At 42.2% G+C, this 15,424-nt stretch overlaps 1 protein-coding gene across 1 annotated transcript; it reads left to right on the top strand.

Annotated features, from left to right (window-relative positions):
- Positions 1 to 11,159: 11,159 nt before the first annotated feature.
- On the top strand, positions 11,160 to 14,580 carry elf3 (E74-like factor 3 (ets domain transcription factor, epithelial-specific)). The gene is made up of 9 exons (XM_038289171.1): positions 11,160 to 11,318; positions 11,426 to 11,574; positions 12,195 to 12,428; positions 12,522 to 12,629; positions 12,713 to 12,859; positions 12,936 to 13,013; positions 13,094 to 13,213; positions 13,305 to 13,500; positions 13,813 to 14,580. The coding sequence occupies exons 2-9, from the start codon at positions 11,433 to 11,435 to the stop codon at positions 13,922 to 13,924; spliced, it is 1,137 nt and encodes a 378-aa protein (XP_038145099.1). The 5' UTR covers positions 11,160 to 11,318; positions 11,426 to 11,432; the 3' UTR covers positions 13,925 to 14,580.
- Positions 14,581 to 15,424: the final 844 nt, after the last annotated feature.

Here is a 15,424-nt window from a genome sequence, read left to right as displayed (position 1 = left end):
TCTGTGTGCCGTGGTTCCAGTGTTTGTCTGATTCGGTGGAGGGCGGAACAGGGTTTACCCAGAATGCGGTTGTTTGTAGGTGAACGGAGAAACTGACCGCCACTTAGATGTCCTGCGGTACTTGAACGGGTCGTAATGGAGATGAATCCCTTTCTCAGTGTGAAGCTCAAGCGGAAAGTGGATCCAAACCTCCTGTTTGAACCCCAGCTCAGTTTGAAGCTCAGTTGATCTTTCCAGGGAGAGAAGGTCCAGTTTGCAGGATGACTTCCTGCCAAGAGGCAATAGACAAACTATGTTAAAACTCAGGTTGACTCAGCAAAACTCAGCTTGGCTAGAGCACCCAAAACTGGCAAACACTCTGGCATCGAGGTAGTGGCAGACAGCAGCTTAAGAACATTCAGTTAACGAGGAAACCATCAGCAGGTGTGTGAGGAGGCCGACCAGAACCAGGCGCCTCCTGGTGGAGGGAGGGAGAAAAACAAAAACACACAGACAGGAGTCCTGACAAACTGATGATAGTTTTCATCCTGAAGACGAATAATAACACTAAATCTAAGATGGCAGTCAAAAACAACACTGCTGCTAAAAATCATAAGAATAATTTAAAACATAATAATGATATAAAATATGTTAAATATTTTGGATATTTACATTTATTCTCAAAATTGAAATATTGCCCTGGTGCAATTTTGAAACCTTTATTAATGAAACTGTACCACCTAGCTGACCTAAACAGACATGGAGCACATTGTTCCCCTGGATGCTGTATCAACAGGCTACACCCAAATAGGAAACACCTGCACTTACCAGATAAAACCGTATATAGTAAGACATTTTTTATTCCGCTGATTCACTAAGGATACACTCATATTCTGACAGGATATAAGTCCAGTTTAAATGTTGGATCAGCCGTGGAGACTGAGGCTGTTTGACTTTGGTCCGAGTGTTGATTCAGTCTACAAATGGGGAAATCTGGCCCAGTGGTTACAGCAGTGTGCTTGTGCTGTGAGAAGGTTGCAAGTACCTGGTTCAATACCCACAGCCGGCGATCTGGGCCTCTGAGCAAAGACCCTTAACCCCACACTGCTCCCCGGGCACTGCACAGTGGCAGCCCACTGCTCCACAAGCGGATGTGTTTAAGGAATAGTACACCCAAAACATGATTAGCCTTCATTTTCTACTCCCCCCCATGCTGAACAACACTCTGGAGTACTTTTTTGATATCTCAAATGCATCTGGAGATCTGGGAGGCTTCTTGCTGTCTGCTGACATTCAAATAATGGAGGTCTATGGCGCCCGAGGCAGAAAGGTCCATAAAAGTCCACAAAAAACGTGTCAATATTCCTCCATACTGCTCGTCCAATGTATTCCAAGTGTCCTGAGTGGGTAGCGTCCAGAATTTACTCGAAACGAAGTCATTTAGAATGTTTTTAGAGCATAAACAGTAGTGTATAGGATTTCCTGAAAGCGTGTTCACGGCGCTACGGAAACCGCGGCAGACCAAACCAGATGAAAGTGCGCATTCAGCTCGGCAAAGAACTCATGCTCTTCCTCAACACTGAAGTCCTCAGACATTTTTCTTTCGTTGTTTCTTTCTTTGCACAGGTAAACAGCACATTTCTTCTTCTACGCTTGCATTATCGGCAGAGCAGACGCTGAATGCTCACTTTCATCTGGTTTGGTCTGCTGCGGTTTCCGTAGACTCGTGAACGCGCTTTCAGGAAATCCTATACACTACTGTTTATGCTCTAAAAACATTCTAAATGACTTCGTTTCGAGTAAATTATGGACGCTACCCACTCAGGACACTTGGAATATATTGGACAAGCAGTATGGAGGAATATTGACACGTTTTTTGTGGACTTTTATGGACCTTTCTGTCTCGGGCGCCATAGACCTCCATTATTTGAATGTCAGCAGACAGCAAGAAGCCTCCCAGATCTCCAGATGCATTTGAGATATCAAAAAAGTACTCCAGAGTGTTGTTCAGCATGGGGGTGAGTAGAAAATGAAGGCTAATCATGTTTTGGGTGTACTATTCCTTTAAATGCAGAGTGAATTTCTCCACTTTGACTTGAAGAAGTTACATTTTTATTATTATTGTAACAGACTGTTCTGTGTCTGTATGTTAAAGTGGTGTCCATCCCTGTTGCCGGGTGTACAGCAGGGGGAGCTTGTGAGATTGTGGTTATCTGTTGAAGGAAGAGGGAGAAAATAAAAACCGGAAGCGGGGTTACCGCCGAAAACTCCGACCCGTCTCTTGTCCCGTTATTGCCTATAAAGTACGTAATACGGACCCAAAACGCTCGGTTACATTATTAAAAGTCTCAGTGCTGATTTTTCTATTTCTTTTTTTTTGTAATGCTTGCTCTTCCTTATTAGTTCAATTCTCACATGACTCGTGTGTAATTCTAATGTGGATCTGCTGTAGGAATTAAAGGAGCATTATTCTACCTCCTCCTCCTTCCTGCTGTTTTCTATCCTCTACCCTCTGGTCCTCATTATGACCCCTGGTGTTGCTTGTTAGAGTCTTGCTGAGTGGTTAACTGTACCTTATATTCTGCCAATCACGTGTCAACATTCAGGTTTTACTGCTACCCTCAGCCTGGGTTATGTTGCTTCCACCTGTGCATGTACACACACCAGGCTCTCCTCTCTGGTTGGTACACATGCATCACGTCCTGAATTGTAGCCCAAGTAATGAACCCTGCAGGCTGGCGACCCTGTTGTGCCAGTTCTCTTTTGCCTGTATGCAGAGCTGTGTAGTCGTGGTACCTCATGTACGGAAGTGACTAGTTCTTCTCTCATATTTTCCTTTGGTCTTTAAGAGGTGAAGATGGAGCAGTTAGAGAGAATTAAGTGGCAAATTAGGTTCAGACTTCCCTGCCACATATAGAAAGTGCTTGTCCAGCTGCCCAAGCAACATGCAGTATGAAGTCCAACTAAGAAGCTGCAAAATAAGGAGCCTCAGATTCACGAGTGCTTTTTTTCTACTAACATGTAGTGCAGGCCTAGGCCAAGTCCTGGGATCCAATTAGATAAATAACAAACTCAAAATATTAATCAAATGTAATGAATATTGATGGGGTGGTGAGAGGGCACCCTCCACCAACCCCCTCCTGCTGCTGTTACCTGACAACACATGATTCCTCAATCAGCACATGTGACATCTTTTCTGCAAACGGCGCTGCATACCAAAAATGAAGTTATGAAGGCTTGCAGACAGACTGGTATGTGCACCATTCCTTCTGCAACCAATGAAAGCACTTTCAGGAACAAAAACATTTATGAAGTAATAATTTGTGGAGTAATTCTGAGCAGTTATTGTCTTAACTAGAGATGATGTCTGAATTAAAAAGGCTGGCAAAACAAGAGCTGAAAATCAGTTAGCAATCAATAAAAACAAAATTACACTGTCTGTTTTATTAGAGCAGGTTTTTTATTTAATTTAATACATTTTAGCCTTGCAGTACTCCAACAACCATTTGAATGTTGCTTGTTGGAATTACTATGATGTCTAAGAATCTTCACCAGCAAGATGTACATCTACCTTTGTAAGTTTATTCCTGCTCCCTCCCCTGTTATCAGATAATGCAGTTATACATTCTTAAGAAACTGAAAACGAACCACTCGAAGGTTTACTAAATAATGTTGGGATTGGTATTTGCAATCATGCTAAGAAAAACAGAAGTTATAGTCTTTCGCCCAGAGTCTTTGAAACAATCTTGGCGTTATTTTGAATTCAAAGAGGTTTCTAGAATTTCCTTCTTTCATCTGAGGAATATTGCACAAATGAGCAATCTCCTGTCCAGGGGTGATGCTGAGAAACTAGTCCATGCATTTGTTACTTCAAGGCTGGACTATTGTAATTCTTTACTATCAGGAAGTCCACAAACTGTAGTTAAAAGCCTTCAGCTGATCCAAAATGCTGCAGCCAGAGTTCTGATGAAAATGAAAAAGAGAGATCATATCTCTCCTATCCTGGCTTCTCTTCATTGGCTTCCTGTTAAATCCAGAATATAATTTAAAATCCTCCTTCTCACATATAAAGCCTTAAATGGCCAAGCTCCATCTTATATCAGAGATCTGATTGTTCCTTATGTTCCTAACAGAGCACTTCGCTCTCAATCTGCAGGTTTACTAGTGGTTCCTAGAATTTCTAAAAGTAGAATGGGAGGCAGATCTTTTAGTTCTCAGGCTCCTCTCCTGTGGAACCAACTACCAGTTTTAGTCCGTGAGGCAGACACCCTGTCTACTTTTAAGGCTAGGCTTAAAACTTTCCTTTTTGATAAAGCTTCTAGTTAGAGTGGCTCAGGTTATCCTGATCTATCTATATAGTTCTGCTGCTATAGGCTTAGACTGCTGGAGGACATAGGGACCCCTTTTTCATCATTCTGCTTCATTCTATCTCTATTCTCCCACTCTGCAGAATCTGTTAGTTCAATCTCTAACGTTCTGCTCTCTCTGCTTTTTCTCATAGTAGCTTCATCTGGTCTGTTCCTGTTTGGCTGTGACTCCATCCTGGAGAGAAATATCAGCTGTGCTGCTGCCATCAACACCTTTGTTTCTAGATGTTGGAGCTTGGCCTGTTTTTCAGTGTAGTCCTGTTTCTCTGACTGTGACTAACTGGATGTGCTCTCTTCGTCCTCTGGCATGGGAGCTGGCTCGGAGCTTGTCTGCCTGGCTATGTGTTTCCTGGACGGGGCCGCCTGTGGAGCTGGTTGACAGTTGCCTTTTGTATCTATGCTTCTTTTTCTATGTCTGCTTCTGTCTCCTTGAACCCCAGTGGGCCTCAGCAGATGGCCGCTCACACTGAGCCTGGTTCTGCTGGAGGTTTCTTCCTGTTCAAAGGGAGTTTTTCCTCTCCACTGTCGCTACAAGCATGCTTAGTGTGAGGGATTGCTGTAGAGTCAATGAGTCGATGCAATCAGCTGGTTTTCCTTAGATAGAAAACTTTGAATCAATTTGACTGGATGATCTGGTTGAACTGGAAAGTGCCTTGAGATGACATTATGTGAATTGGCGCTATAGAAATAAACTGAATAGAATTTAATTGAATTGAGGGAGGAATGAATGTTGGGCTAAAGACGGACATGTAACCTGTGAAAAAAACTGCTTCAATTGGTCCCGCCTACTGCCTGTATTTCAATCTGGAAAGAATAATTTCGGGATGAGTCAAAACAACCAATCACAGCCAGAGGAGCGTCTGATGGAGTGTCAATCATAGCTCACACACACTGAATACCGACCCCACCCCCCCCCTCTCACCGCTTAACCTGCCGCAGCGCCCGGCTGCCGCAGTCAGGAGGACGCGCGTGGAAGTCATGGCGGAGCGACAGCCACCAGCGAAAGAGAAACTGCCCTTACTGCCCCTGCCGACAACTGCTTACACGGCAAACATCGGTATAACCAGCATCTTATATCTAGCTGCTTGGAGGTGAGTGTTATCGCTCTTACCGGTTCACACTCCATGCCGCGTACGCTGCTTGGACGCTTCTGGTCGCATGCGGTAGCCGCGCAGATGCTGTGAGAGGGGTGGAGCTTGGAGGTGGGGCATGAGTGAAGCAGAGAGGGTGGGGGAGTGGCGTGAAACCTGTTTTTCTTCAAATTTTCAGTCGAAGTCTGCTCTCTTCTCAATGTTACAGACTGCAGCTTTAAGTTCGAAAGATAAGCGCCATCTCCTGGTCAGACTCTGTAATTCAGTGAAAGGGTGGAGTCAGAGTAAAAACATATGCAAGAGGGAGTTATTCCTGTAGCTGGCTGGGGAGGGCCTTTATGAATGGATGCTACTGTAAGTCGTGATGTTCTGACACTTCAGAGCCAAACAGAACCTTTGCAACACATTTCTCTGAGTTTCAGAAGACAGAGAGCGGGACTGGAGGGGAAAGCCTCCTAAGAAGCCTTTCCCTTAGAGTGAAGCATGTGGGACACAGAAACCCCCTTTCTGTGAGCCTGCCATGCTAAGCTGCTAAGTGCTGGAGGAAACTCAAACTCTCCAAAACGGACATGAGCAGAGATATCAGGCCTGGGACATTAAGGGATGGATTCTAGTTAAACAATATGTCTCTTGATGATTTTGATCATTTCGTGTGTTTACGGATTTTGAGCTGTTTTCTTTATAAGCTATAACAAGCTTTAGTTCACCAAGAGTTTAAACGCTGATAAATCATGTTCATGTGTTTTCTCATGTGCTCATTACATTTCCATTGCCAAATCATAACCAAAAGTCATTCAACGGAATCCTCATATCTATTCGCCGCTAGTTTGGTCAAAGAGGGTGTCAGGATGTGGTTGTGGTGTGAGGACCCAAATGCAGAGGCAGGGAGGCAGAGGTGAGTTTCTTGTGGATTTAATGAACACTTAACAAACAACTGAGGCAAAAATCCAAAAAATCAAACATGAAAAAAGTCAAACAAACCAGAAACCATGGAGACTTCAGGGGGAAACAATCGCAACGAGGAAGACACAGTGAGACGGAGTTGGAGGAAGTTAGACGAGGAACCAGCGCTGAGGAACTGCACAAAAAGTGTATTTATGGGAGACAGAACAAAGAGGGGACTAACGAGCAGATTGAGAGCAGGTGTGAACAGAGCAGACAGGAAAGGAGCTAGGGAAAAAGGAGAACACAAGAGGGCAGCAGAGAGCAACAAATAAAAACCTGAAAAATAACCAGAAAACACAACAAAATAAGAATTAAACCAATAAAACTATAAAACATGGAGCAAAGTAAAACTGAATAGTCAAAAGAAAACTTAACAGAACCAAGATTGTCACAATGTTTGACTTGGAGCTGAATGATTTTTCTTAATAAACTCTTATATTTTGAAAGGAAGTTGTGGTGAATTAACTGTTCAAACATGTTTAAAGCATGATTCACTCTTTCATTTGTTGTTTTTACACATAGTCGGTCAGGAGTGTGTTCATAAACTATATATGACTGAATAATATTTGATTAAATAAGATATTTAATAAATATATCTATGTTGCACAAAAGCTTGAAGTACTTTTTGAATTTGCAGTACATTTATTTATTTGCAGCATGTTTGCACCCCTCCGCCACCAAACAAACAGTTTCTATTACTGGTGATAAAAGGCTTTTTTAACCACTTAGACTTATACTTCCATTATTACCCAGTTTTTATTGTCAGTATAGCACTGAAGGAGTAAAGCAGAATTTACTGAAAAAGCAGCTGTAACTCTGAGTTTTGGATGGGTGAAAAGACTCCACATGCCTCTTTAGATAAGAGCTGGGTGTTGCTGGCGTAGATAAGGTCTTTATTCCTGGGCCAATCACAGGTCCAGGGACTCCAGCAGCATCCATGCCTGCAGATAAGGAATGCTGTCCTGAATGTGCACGTCTCTCTCTGCCATCGCCTCGCATGGTTCTCCTGTTGTTGGTCTCAGTCTGTTTGCATCACAAACCTCCACCCACCTTTCACCTCCTCAGCCAATCAGCATCGAGTATGCCCATACCTCTGCACCCCTGCTCTCCCCCTGCCTGGGAAACAAAAAGCAGCAATGTTCCATGTTATATTGCTATTCACATGATAGGATTGTTTTAATTACTATGTATAATGCCCTTACTAACCCCTTCATTACTCTTAACACTGAAAGCAATCTCTCTCTGCAAAATAAGATCTGAATCAGCTGACAGTAGCAGACTGATGATCAAGCATGTGAAAGGCATGAATCTCCAAAGAAGATACAGACCATCACTGATAAAACACTTTTAACTACATTGTCTTGGTCTAAAGTGGGACTGAAAAGCATTCAATGGATTGTTTCTTTTACCATAAGGGGTAAATATCTTAATAAAAAAGCAAGAATGGACTGAATATTATTTAATGTAGTTTGTTTTTTTCTTTAGAAGATGTTTGATCACTGCAGACCGGATTAAATAGAAAACCTTATGTGTAGTATTTTGCCACCGAGCAAAAATAGAAAAGACATTTAAGGGACGACATGGTTTACGTACATTTGGTTAAAAAGTGAATGTAGAAAAGCCATATGTTTCAGATGTTGAAAACTGGGTTTTTAACGTATTTTTAACATCTATTATTGGATCAAAGTGTCATGATTTTTCTAAGGCTCGGACCCACATGCAGTGAAGCCAAACAGAGAGAGACAGAGTAAAAGTTAAACAGGTTTTATTGAAGAGTATTTAGTTCGGTGCAGAGTTCCTCCGAACTCTGCTCGGCCGGGAACTGGAAGACGAGGGGAAGACAGACTGTTAGATTCAAGCTCAGTGGGAAATTGGAGTTGTTAATTTTGTAGGAGAGGATTTGTTGCCACTCACGTTTCCAGAGAAGAAGAGACACGTAGACTCGAGTCTGTGTGTTGGTCCTCCAGAGAATGTTTGATTCGGTGGAGGGCGGAACAGGGTTTACCCAGAACTCGGACGGAGTGGAATGATGCAGCCGCTGGTTGCAACTCAGTGGTACTTGAACGGGTCGTGGTGAAGAAGACTTCCTTACTCAGAGAGTGATCTCAGCGTGCTTAAAGGTGGTTGGATCCAAACCTCCTGTTTGGAATCCGTCGCTCAGTGTAAGACTCTGTTGATCCCACTTGGGAGAAGGCGGTCCGGAAAGGTCCAGCTTGCAGGAAGGCTTCCTGCCGAAAGGCAAAGAACAAACAAAGTTGAGTCTCAGGGAGAAACAAGCGCTCAGTTAAAGTCAATGTGATCTCAGCTTGGCTAGAGGACAGAAACTCAAAAAAAGCAAAAACTCAGCTTAGCTAGAGTACCCCAAACTGGCAAACACTCTGGCGTCGAAGTAGTGGCAACCACCAGCTTAAGAGCAGTCAGGTGATGAGGCAACCGTTTGCAGGTGTGTGAGGAGGCGAACCGGAGCCAGGCGCCTCCTGGTGGTGGAAGGGAGAAACACAAAATACAAGAAAAACAGACAAACACAAAAACTGGGATCCTGACACAAAGTGGGACCAAATCAGATCAAACAGCCCAATTTTCAACAGTGCTTTTTGGATCAAATCAAATCAATGACCAGAGGCGTAAAGAAATAAAGTACAAATATATCATTAACCTACTTCAGTAGAAATGTTGGCTACTTATACTTTACTGGAGTAATTATCATAGACAACTTTTTCCTTCTACTCCGCACATTTTCAAAACAGACCAGAGATGGCAAAGGTACTCACTTTCCGTAGTTGAGTAAAAGTACAGATACTTGTGTTAAAAAATACTCTGGTAAAAGTGGAAGTACTGATTAAACTTCTTTACTCAAGTAAAAGTAACAAAGTACAGGCTTGTAAATTTACTTAAAGTATAAAAGTAAAAGTAGAAACCACTTTTTTCATGCCGTTGCCTACATTTTAAATGGATGTCTGCCAATAGGACTAGATCTCCGTTGTGTTCATTTTCAATCATCTCGTCGTCCATGCTACTATGCTAACGCCACCGCCACCAAGCTGCAATGATTTGCCGCCAATGAATACCGCCGAATCTGTCGATTCATCTTGTAGCGGTGCGTCAAATGCAACGTAGATTCCCATCCAATTAGATAGAATTTGGTATTGATGACGTGAAAAATAATAACGGTAACTCCATTGAAATGATTCAAAACTAAAGTAACGAGACAATTTTTTAAAATGTAAGGAGTAGAAAGTACAGATATTTGTGTAAAAATGTAAGGAGTAGAAGTAAAAAGTCGCCATAAAAATAAGTAGTAAAGTAAAGTAAAAATATCCGAAAAATCTACTTGAGTACAGTAACAAAGTATTTGTACTTCGTTACTTCCCATCTCTGAAATAGACTTTTTAGTTTTGTTTCATTTAAGCTCATTTTCATTATGGCCTGTTGGTATTTAAAGAAAATAAAAACCATCAAAATAATTAGTTTCATCCAGATAATTTATTTCTTTGTGGTTGGACTAGGTGCTGCCCCAACTTGTTGCTCACCACAAACCAAAATAAATCGTTTTTCCAGATGATGCTACCATTAGTTAGAAAACTAAGAAAATGAAGTGTAAGGAAGTTTTCATCCAGAACTGTAGAAAAAAGTTCCTTTAATAGAGTAGAGCAGTAAAGCTTCTGGCCTTAACATTTTTTCTTGCATTACTTTTACTTTTATACTTTCAGTAGTTTTAAAAATGGTACTTTTACACATTTACTGGAGTACAAAAGCTTAGGCTGATCCTCTAACTTCTACTAAAGTGTTTTTTAACAGTAGGATTTATACTTCTACCGTAGTAATAGATATGAATACTTTTGAAACCTCTGACTATGACGTAACAACCACATTTAGCCTAAAACCAACATCTAAATTATTTCTGGGGTTAAATGCACACCAGTTTGCAGGATACAGCATTTAGTTTTATGGTATATATTAACTGGCAGGTTTATTATAACACTCTCACTCTAATACTGCATTTCTTCAGAGATGGAAAGTCTACATAATGGAGTGACCACCGGCGATTCTACCCCCACCTTGCAAAGATGCAAGCATGCCATAGAGAGTGAAACAAAAAGTCAAATAAGAGTGTGTTCACTCTATACCCATCCTGGGTGCATGTGTGTGCATGTGTGTGTGGGTGTTTGCATTTATGTAACTGAAGTCGGTTCATGCCACCTGCAACAATAAGCAGCTATAATTGGACCTGTCTGAAACCCCAGGAGGTAAGTGAACAAGACAGAACAGAAGACAGTCTTGGTAGAGTTCCCTTATCTCTCTGCACATACCTGGCTGATAAAACTACCTGCCCACATGCTCATCTGTTTTCTACTGTCAAATTTTAGAGGTTCAAGTCATGGTTAAAGAAAAAGGACCATAAAGGGACAAAGTTCATCTACATTATGAAAACAGTAAATGACATCAGACATAGAAAGCTTCTTGACTGTAAAAATGGAAATGATTTGCGATAAAGCGCCAGAGATAACATTTCATTCCAGCACTGCTGCTTATGGTTGAGTTAAAGGATTGCAGTTAGGCCAAAAAGATCAACTTACAGAAACTAAATCTGTTGAACGAGAAGTTTAATCTAATCTTTAGTGATGATGGGTGAGAGACAGTGAAGCTTGGAAAGAAAAACAGGACAGGTTGGTTTTGTGTTTTTTTTTTTTTTTATTGAGTTCCCAGGAAAGTGGAGGAGGGATGGAGGTGTGGCTACCTTCAGGTGGAATTCCCCTGAATTCACCTCTCCCTCCCCCTTTGGATATAAAACATGTTGATTTCCAAAAGAAGCTGCTTTGTTGCCTTTGGGAACGAGACGTAACAACGAACAGACAGGGAAGGAGACAGAGGAGACTACAACTTAAAACAAGGATTGTTTTGGATCATTTTTGAGGATTTTATTCGGCTGTAACAGGTAAATAATTTTATCAAAACATTTGATAGAGCAGGATTTCAGATGCTAAACTCCTTGAAATCCCTTTCTTTGAACCTTTGCTGATGTGTAACCTTTCTGTCTGTCAGCGAATCGATGTCGTCACCGTGCCTCAGCAGCATCTTGACTCATGCCAACCTGACCATGTATCAGACCGGCTTACCTGACATCCCACAACAGCAGCTCCATGCGCCGCCCAACCTCAACACTCTGGAGAGCAGGAGCTACAACACCAGAGGTGAGAGGATTGCTTAGAGCAGCAATGGTTGAGCATTTCCTGCTGAGTGTTGGATCTCCAGATTAGCCCCAAAACTCATGCATAAATATATGATGTAACCATATATGACATGATAAGCTTCCTCTTAGACTGATATGATGGAAGCGAGGTTTCTTCCAATCAAATGAGATGTTTTCAGAAATGTTTGGCTTCTTAGCCCTGCAGCTCCGGTTTACCTTAACATCCAAAATCTTTGGGACACCAGTAATATACTTCCCTAATCATACATGAACAACACAGTCCCTTCATTTGAACCGAACCCGAAGCTCAATTATCTTTGACCCAATTGAGCCAATGATTTACCAGGCTGTCAATGGTTAACTTTGGTCCGCGCTGAAAGGGGGGAAATGCTCTGACCTCCTGCTCCATTAACTGGGCTGGCTATGTTTGTCTGACCTTGTCTGACCCCCAAACAAGGTGTTGTTTGGGTCTTGTAATGTTTCATGACACAAACACTAGAGAATGTAGAGATGTTGCAAATAGAGTTTATTTAGTTAGGCAAAGAGGAACAGAAACAAAATAAAACCAACTAGGAGATTATTTTGAATAATCTGAGGAGCTAAATGTCTCTCACTCCTCAGGTCAGTGGTACAAACAGATGAGCCCTCATTACTGGACGGCAGAGCACGTTCTAGAGTGGATCAGTGACCATGTGGAGAACACCAAGTTTGATGCCAGCACGCTGAGCCTGGCTTTCTGCTCCATGGACGGCCTCTCCCTCTGCCGCATGAACCAGGAGGAGATGACGAGAACCTTTGGCCCACAGCTCGGTCCACATCTTCACCAAAGCTTGGAAGAATACAAGACTGAACACGGTAAACTGAAACCCAGCCGTTTAGCTCATTTGATCAAACAGACAAATGTTTTAAGTGATGGTAGAAAGCTAACCAATTCTTCTACCTCTCCAGAGCTACAGAACCTCCCAGGACCAGAACTCAGTGAGACGTGCCAACTTCTGGATAACTTCTTGGACAACTTGAAATTCCCTTTGCTGACCTCTCTCCGAATCGGCCATGGTACAGATTAAAAGTGATCTATAGAAGCAGCATACGTCTGTATTGCCAGAATGACTCTGGAATAACACATCTATTCACCACAGATGATGAAGCTGAGAGCAGGAGAGACTTTGACTACCGGAGTGGTTATGATCTTAATAGACTGACCATGGAGACCATGACGCCGCTGGATGAGACCGATTACCTCTCCGATAATCCTTCTGACAGTGAGAGCAGCTCTTCAGCCAACAGTGAGTTTTCTATCATCATCCTGGTCAAGTTTCTTATCAGGACGTCTTCCCTTAAACATGTATGATCTGTGTTCAGGTGGCATGTTTAGGTTCATGAGCTCACCAGAGTCCGGCACCAGCGAATCGGACCCAGAGTTCCCGTACCCAGTGTCAAGTGAGTCTTTGTTTGCTTTGAATTCTGCTGCCGGCCGTAGAGTCGAGGTTCGTTGCGATAATGAATGACTGTGTTGACAGAGATCCACATTAAGATGGAGGACGGAGAATGTCGCAAGAAGAGGCCCCGAGGGCGGCCCCCTAAAATCAACCGGGAGAACAGCAGCACCATTTATGACAACCCAAAGAAAAGCAAACATGGTAAGCAGCCCAACCATCATTTAGCATCACATGTTCAGCTAACATTTTGTGCACCCAGAAGCTCAGCTTGTTGTTCTGCACATCTTGGCAGCACCCCGTGGTACCCACCTATGGGAGTTCATCAGGGACATCCTCATCCATCCGGAGAAGAACCAGGGCCTGATGAAGTGGGAAGATCGTCGAGAGGGTGTGTTCAAATTCCTCAAGTCCGAGGCCGTGGCTCAGATGTGGGGTCAGAAGAAGAAGAACACCAGCATGACATACGAGAAACTCAGCCGGGCCATGAGGTGAGTTACCACAGAGGCTGATGCTGAGGGTTTATTAGGAAGGAGGCACAGAAACGATGCGTCTAAACAAGTCAAATGTTTCCGGTTCCCTGAATCTGAATTTCGATTCAAAATGCCACGAATAAAAAAAGCTCAACTTTGCTGGATCATTTAAGATTTTTGCACTTTTGGTGCAGAATTTTAACTAAACTCTGTAGTTCATAGATAAGGACAGTTCTGCATCTAAAAACCAAGATGAATATAGAGAAATAGAAAACCATATGTGATAAAAAGAAGCCATGTTTCCAATGAGCAATGTGTCTGTACTTGCAGGTATTACTACAAAAGAGAGATTCTGGAGCGAGTGGATGGAAGAAGACTTGTCTACAAGTTTGGAAAGAATTCCAGTGGTTGGAAGATTGAGGAGATAGGCGGCAGCCACTGATTGGATAAAGGCCGCAAAGCCAACCAGAGCGGGAGTTCAGGAACCAGAAAAACCTGTCCTGCCTGGCTGGAAAATGTCGTTACTATCTAAAAAAAAAGTTTAAGACGAAACTTCCTCTTACAGGGAAGGTGTTGCAGAAAATGTAAGCCATTGTGTTTGGCTCTAGTAGGTTTTATGAACCAATATTAATGTTTTTTTTGTTTTTGTTTTTTCGTTTTATATTTTGATCCTCATCACAGAAACGGTAGACATAGATCCGCTCATGTTTTGGAGTGCCTGCAAACTACTTCAGCGTTTACTGTCATCAAAGTTTAACGTTCTGGGGTTTTTTTCGGATTCGGAGCGAACTAGTCTCTGTCTTGCCGTCTTACGTTTTTGTTTTGTAGTACATGGGAACGAATTTGTTTCTATATCTAGTTTTCTTTCATGTTCTGTCATGTTTCCATCAAAGACAAACAGGTTGTGTCTCTAAATATTGGTAAATGCAAAGACAGAATGCAGAGAAACGGATGTAGGTGATGTTTTTTCACGTGTCTGTACGACTTGTTATAAAGTGTTTTTCACACCGTTTTTATTCAACTGACGCTGCTTGTTTTCACATAAATAATAAAAGCTTCACTCATCAGTCTCTGTATTGGTGGATGTGAGCAGTAAAACACACGATGTAGAAGGTTTTTAGTCTGTTTGCTTTGACCTCATCGAGGTTAAATACATTTTATTATGTTCTTCCTGTTAACTGCCCTCCACACTGCACAAACTCATCGAGCACTGACTTTACTAGATAATCTATTTCTAATAAATATTGTGACTCTATATATACAGTTCTATCTCATTTTTAGATTCTTCCAAATAAAGATGGGCATGAATTTGGTGGTAGCTTGTTCTCATAATAAAACAACTTTCTTGATCCACATACTAATTGATTTGCATTGCTGTACAATAGCATGTTAGGAGCTGAATGTGGTATTTTAGGCTCTATTCTATTCTATTCAGTTTATTTCTATAGCTCCAATTCACATCATGTCATCTCAGGTCACTTTCCAGTTCACCAGATCATCCAGTCAGATTGATTCAAAGTTTTCTATCAAAGGAAAACCAGCTGATTGCATCGACTCATTGACTCTTCAGCAATCCCTCACACTAAGCATGCTTGTAGCGACAGTGGAGAGGAAAAACTCCCTTTTAACAGGAAGAAACCTCCAGCAGAACCAGGCTCAGTGTGAGCGGCCATCTGCTGAGGCCCACTGGGGTTCAAGGAGACAGAAGCAGACATAGAAAAAGAAGCATAGATCCCATGTCAGAGGATGAAGAGAGCACATCCAGTTAGTCACAGTCAGAGAAACAGGACTACACTGGAAAACAGGCCAAGCTCCAACATCTAGAAACAAAGGTGTTGATGGCAGCAGCACAGCTGATATTTCTCTCCAGGATGGAGTCACAGCCAAACAGGAACAGACCAGATGAAGCTACTATGAGAAAAAGCAGAGAGAGCAGAACGTT

The sequence above is a fragment of the Cyprinodon tularosa genome, unplaced genomic scaffold, assembly GCF_016077235.1.
Source record: "Cyprinodon tularosa strain WSP-4 unplaced genomic scaffold, ASM1607723v1 ctg264, whole genome shotgun sequence".
Lineage (NCBI taxonomy): Eukaryota > Metazoa > Chordata > Actinopteri > Cyprinodontiformes > Cyprinodontidae > Cyprinodon > Cyprinodon tularosa.
The sequence above is the reverse complement of the archived record's forward strand: the minus strand, read 5'-3'. Positions and strand labels throughout refer to the sequence as shown.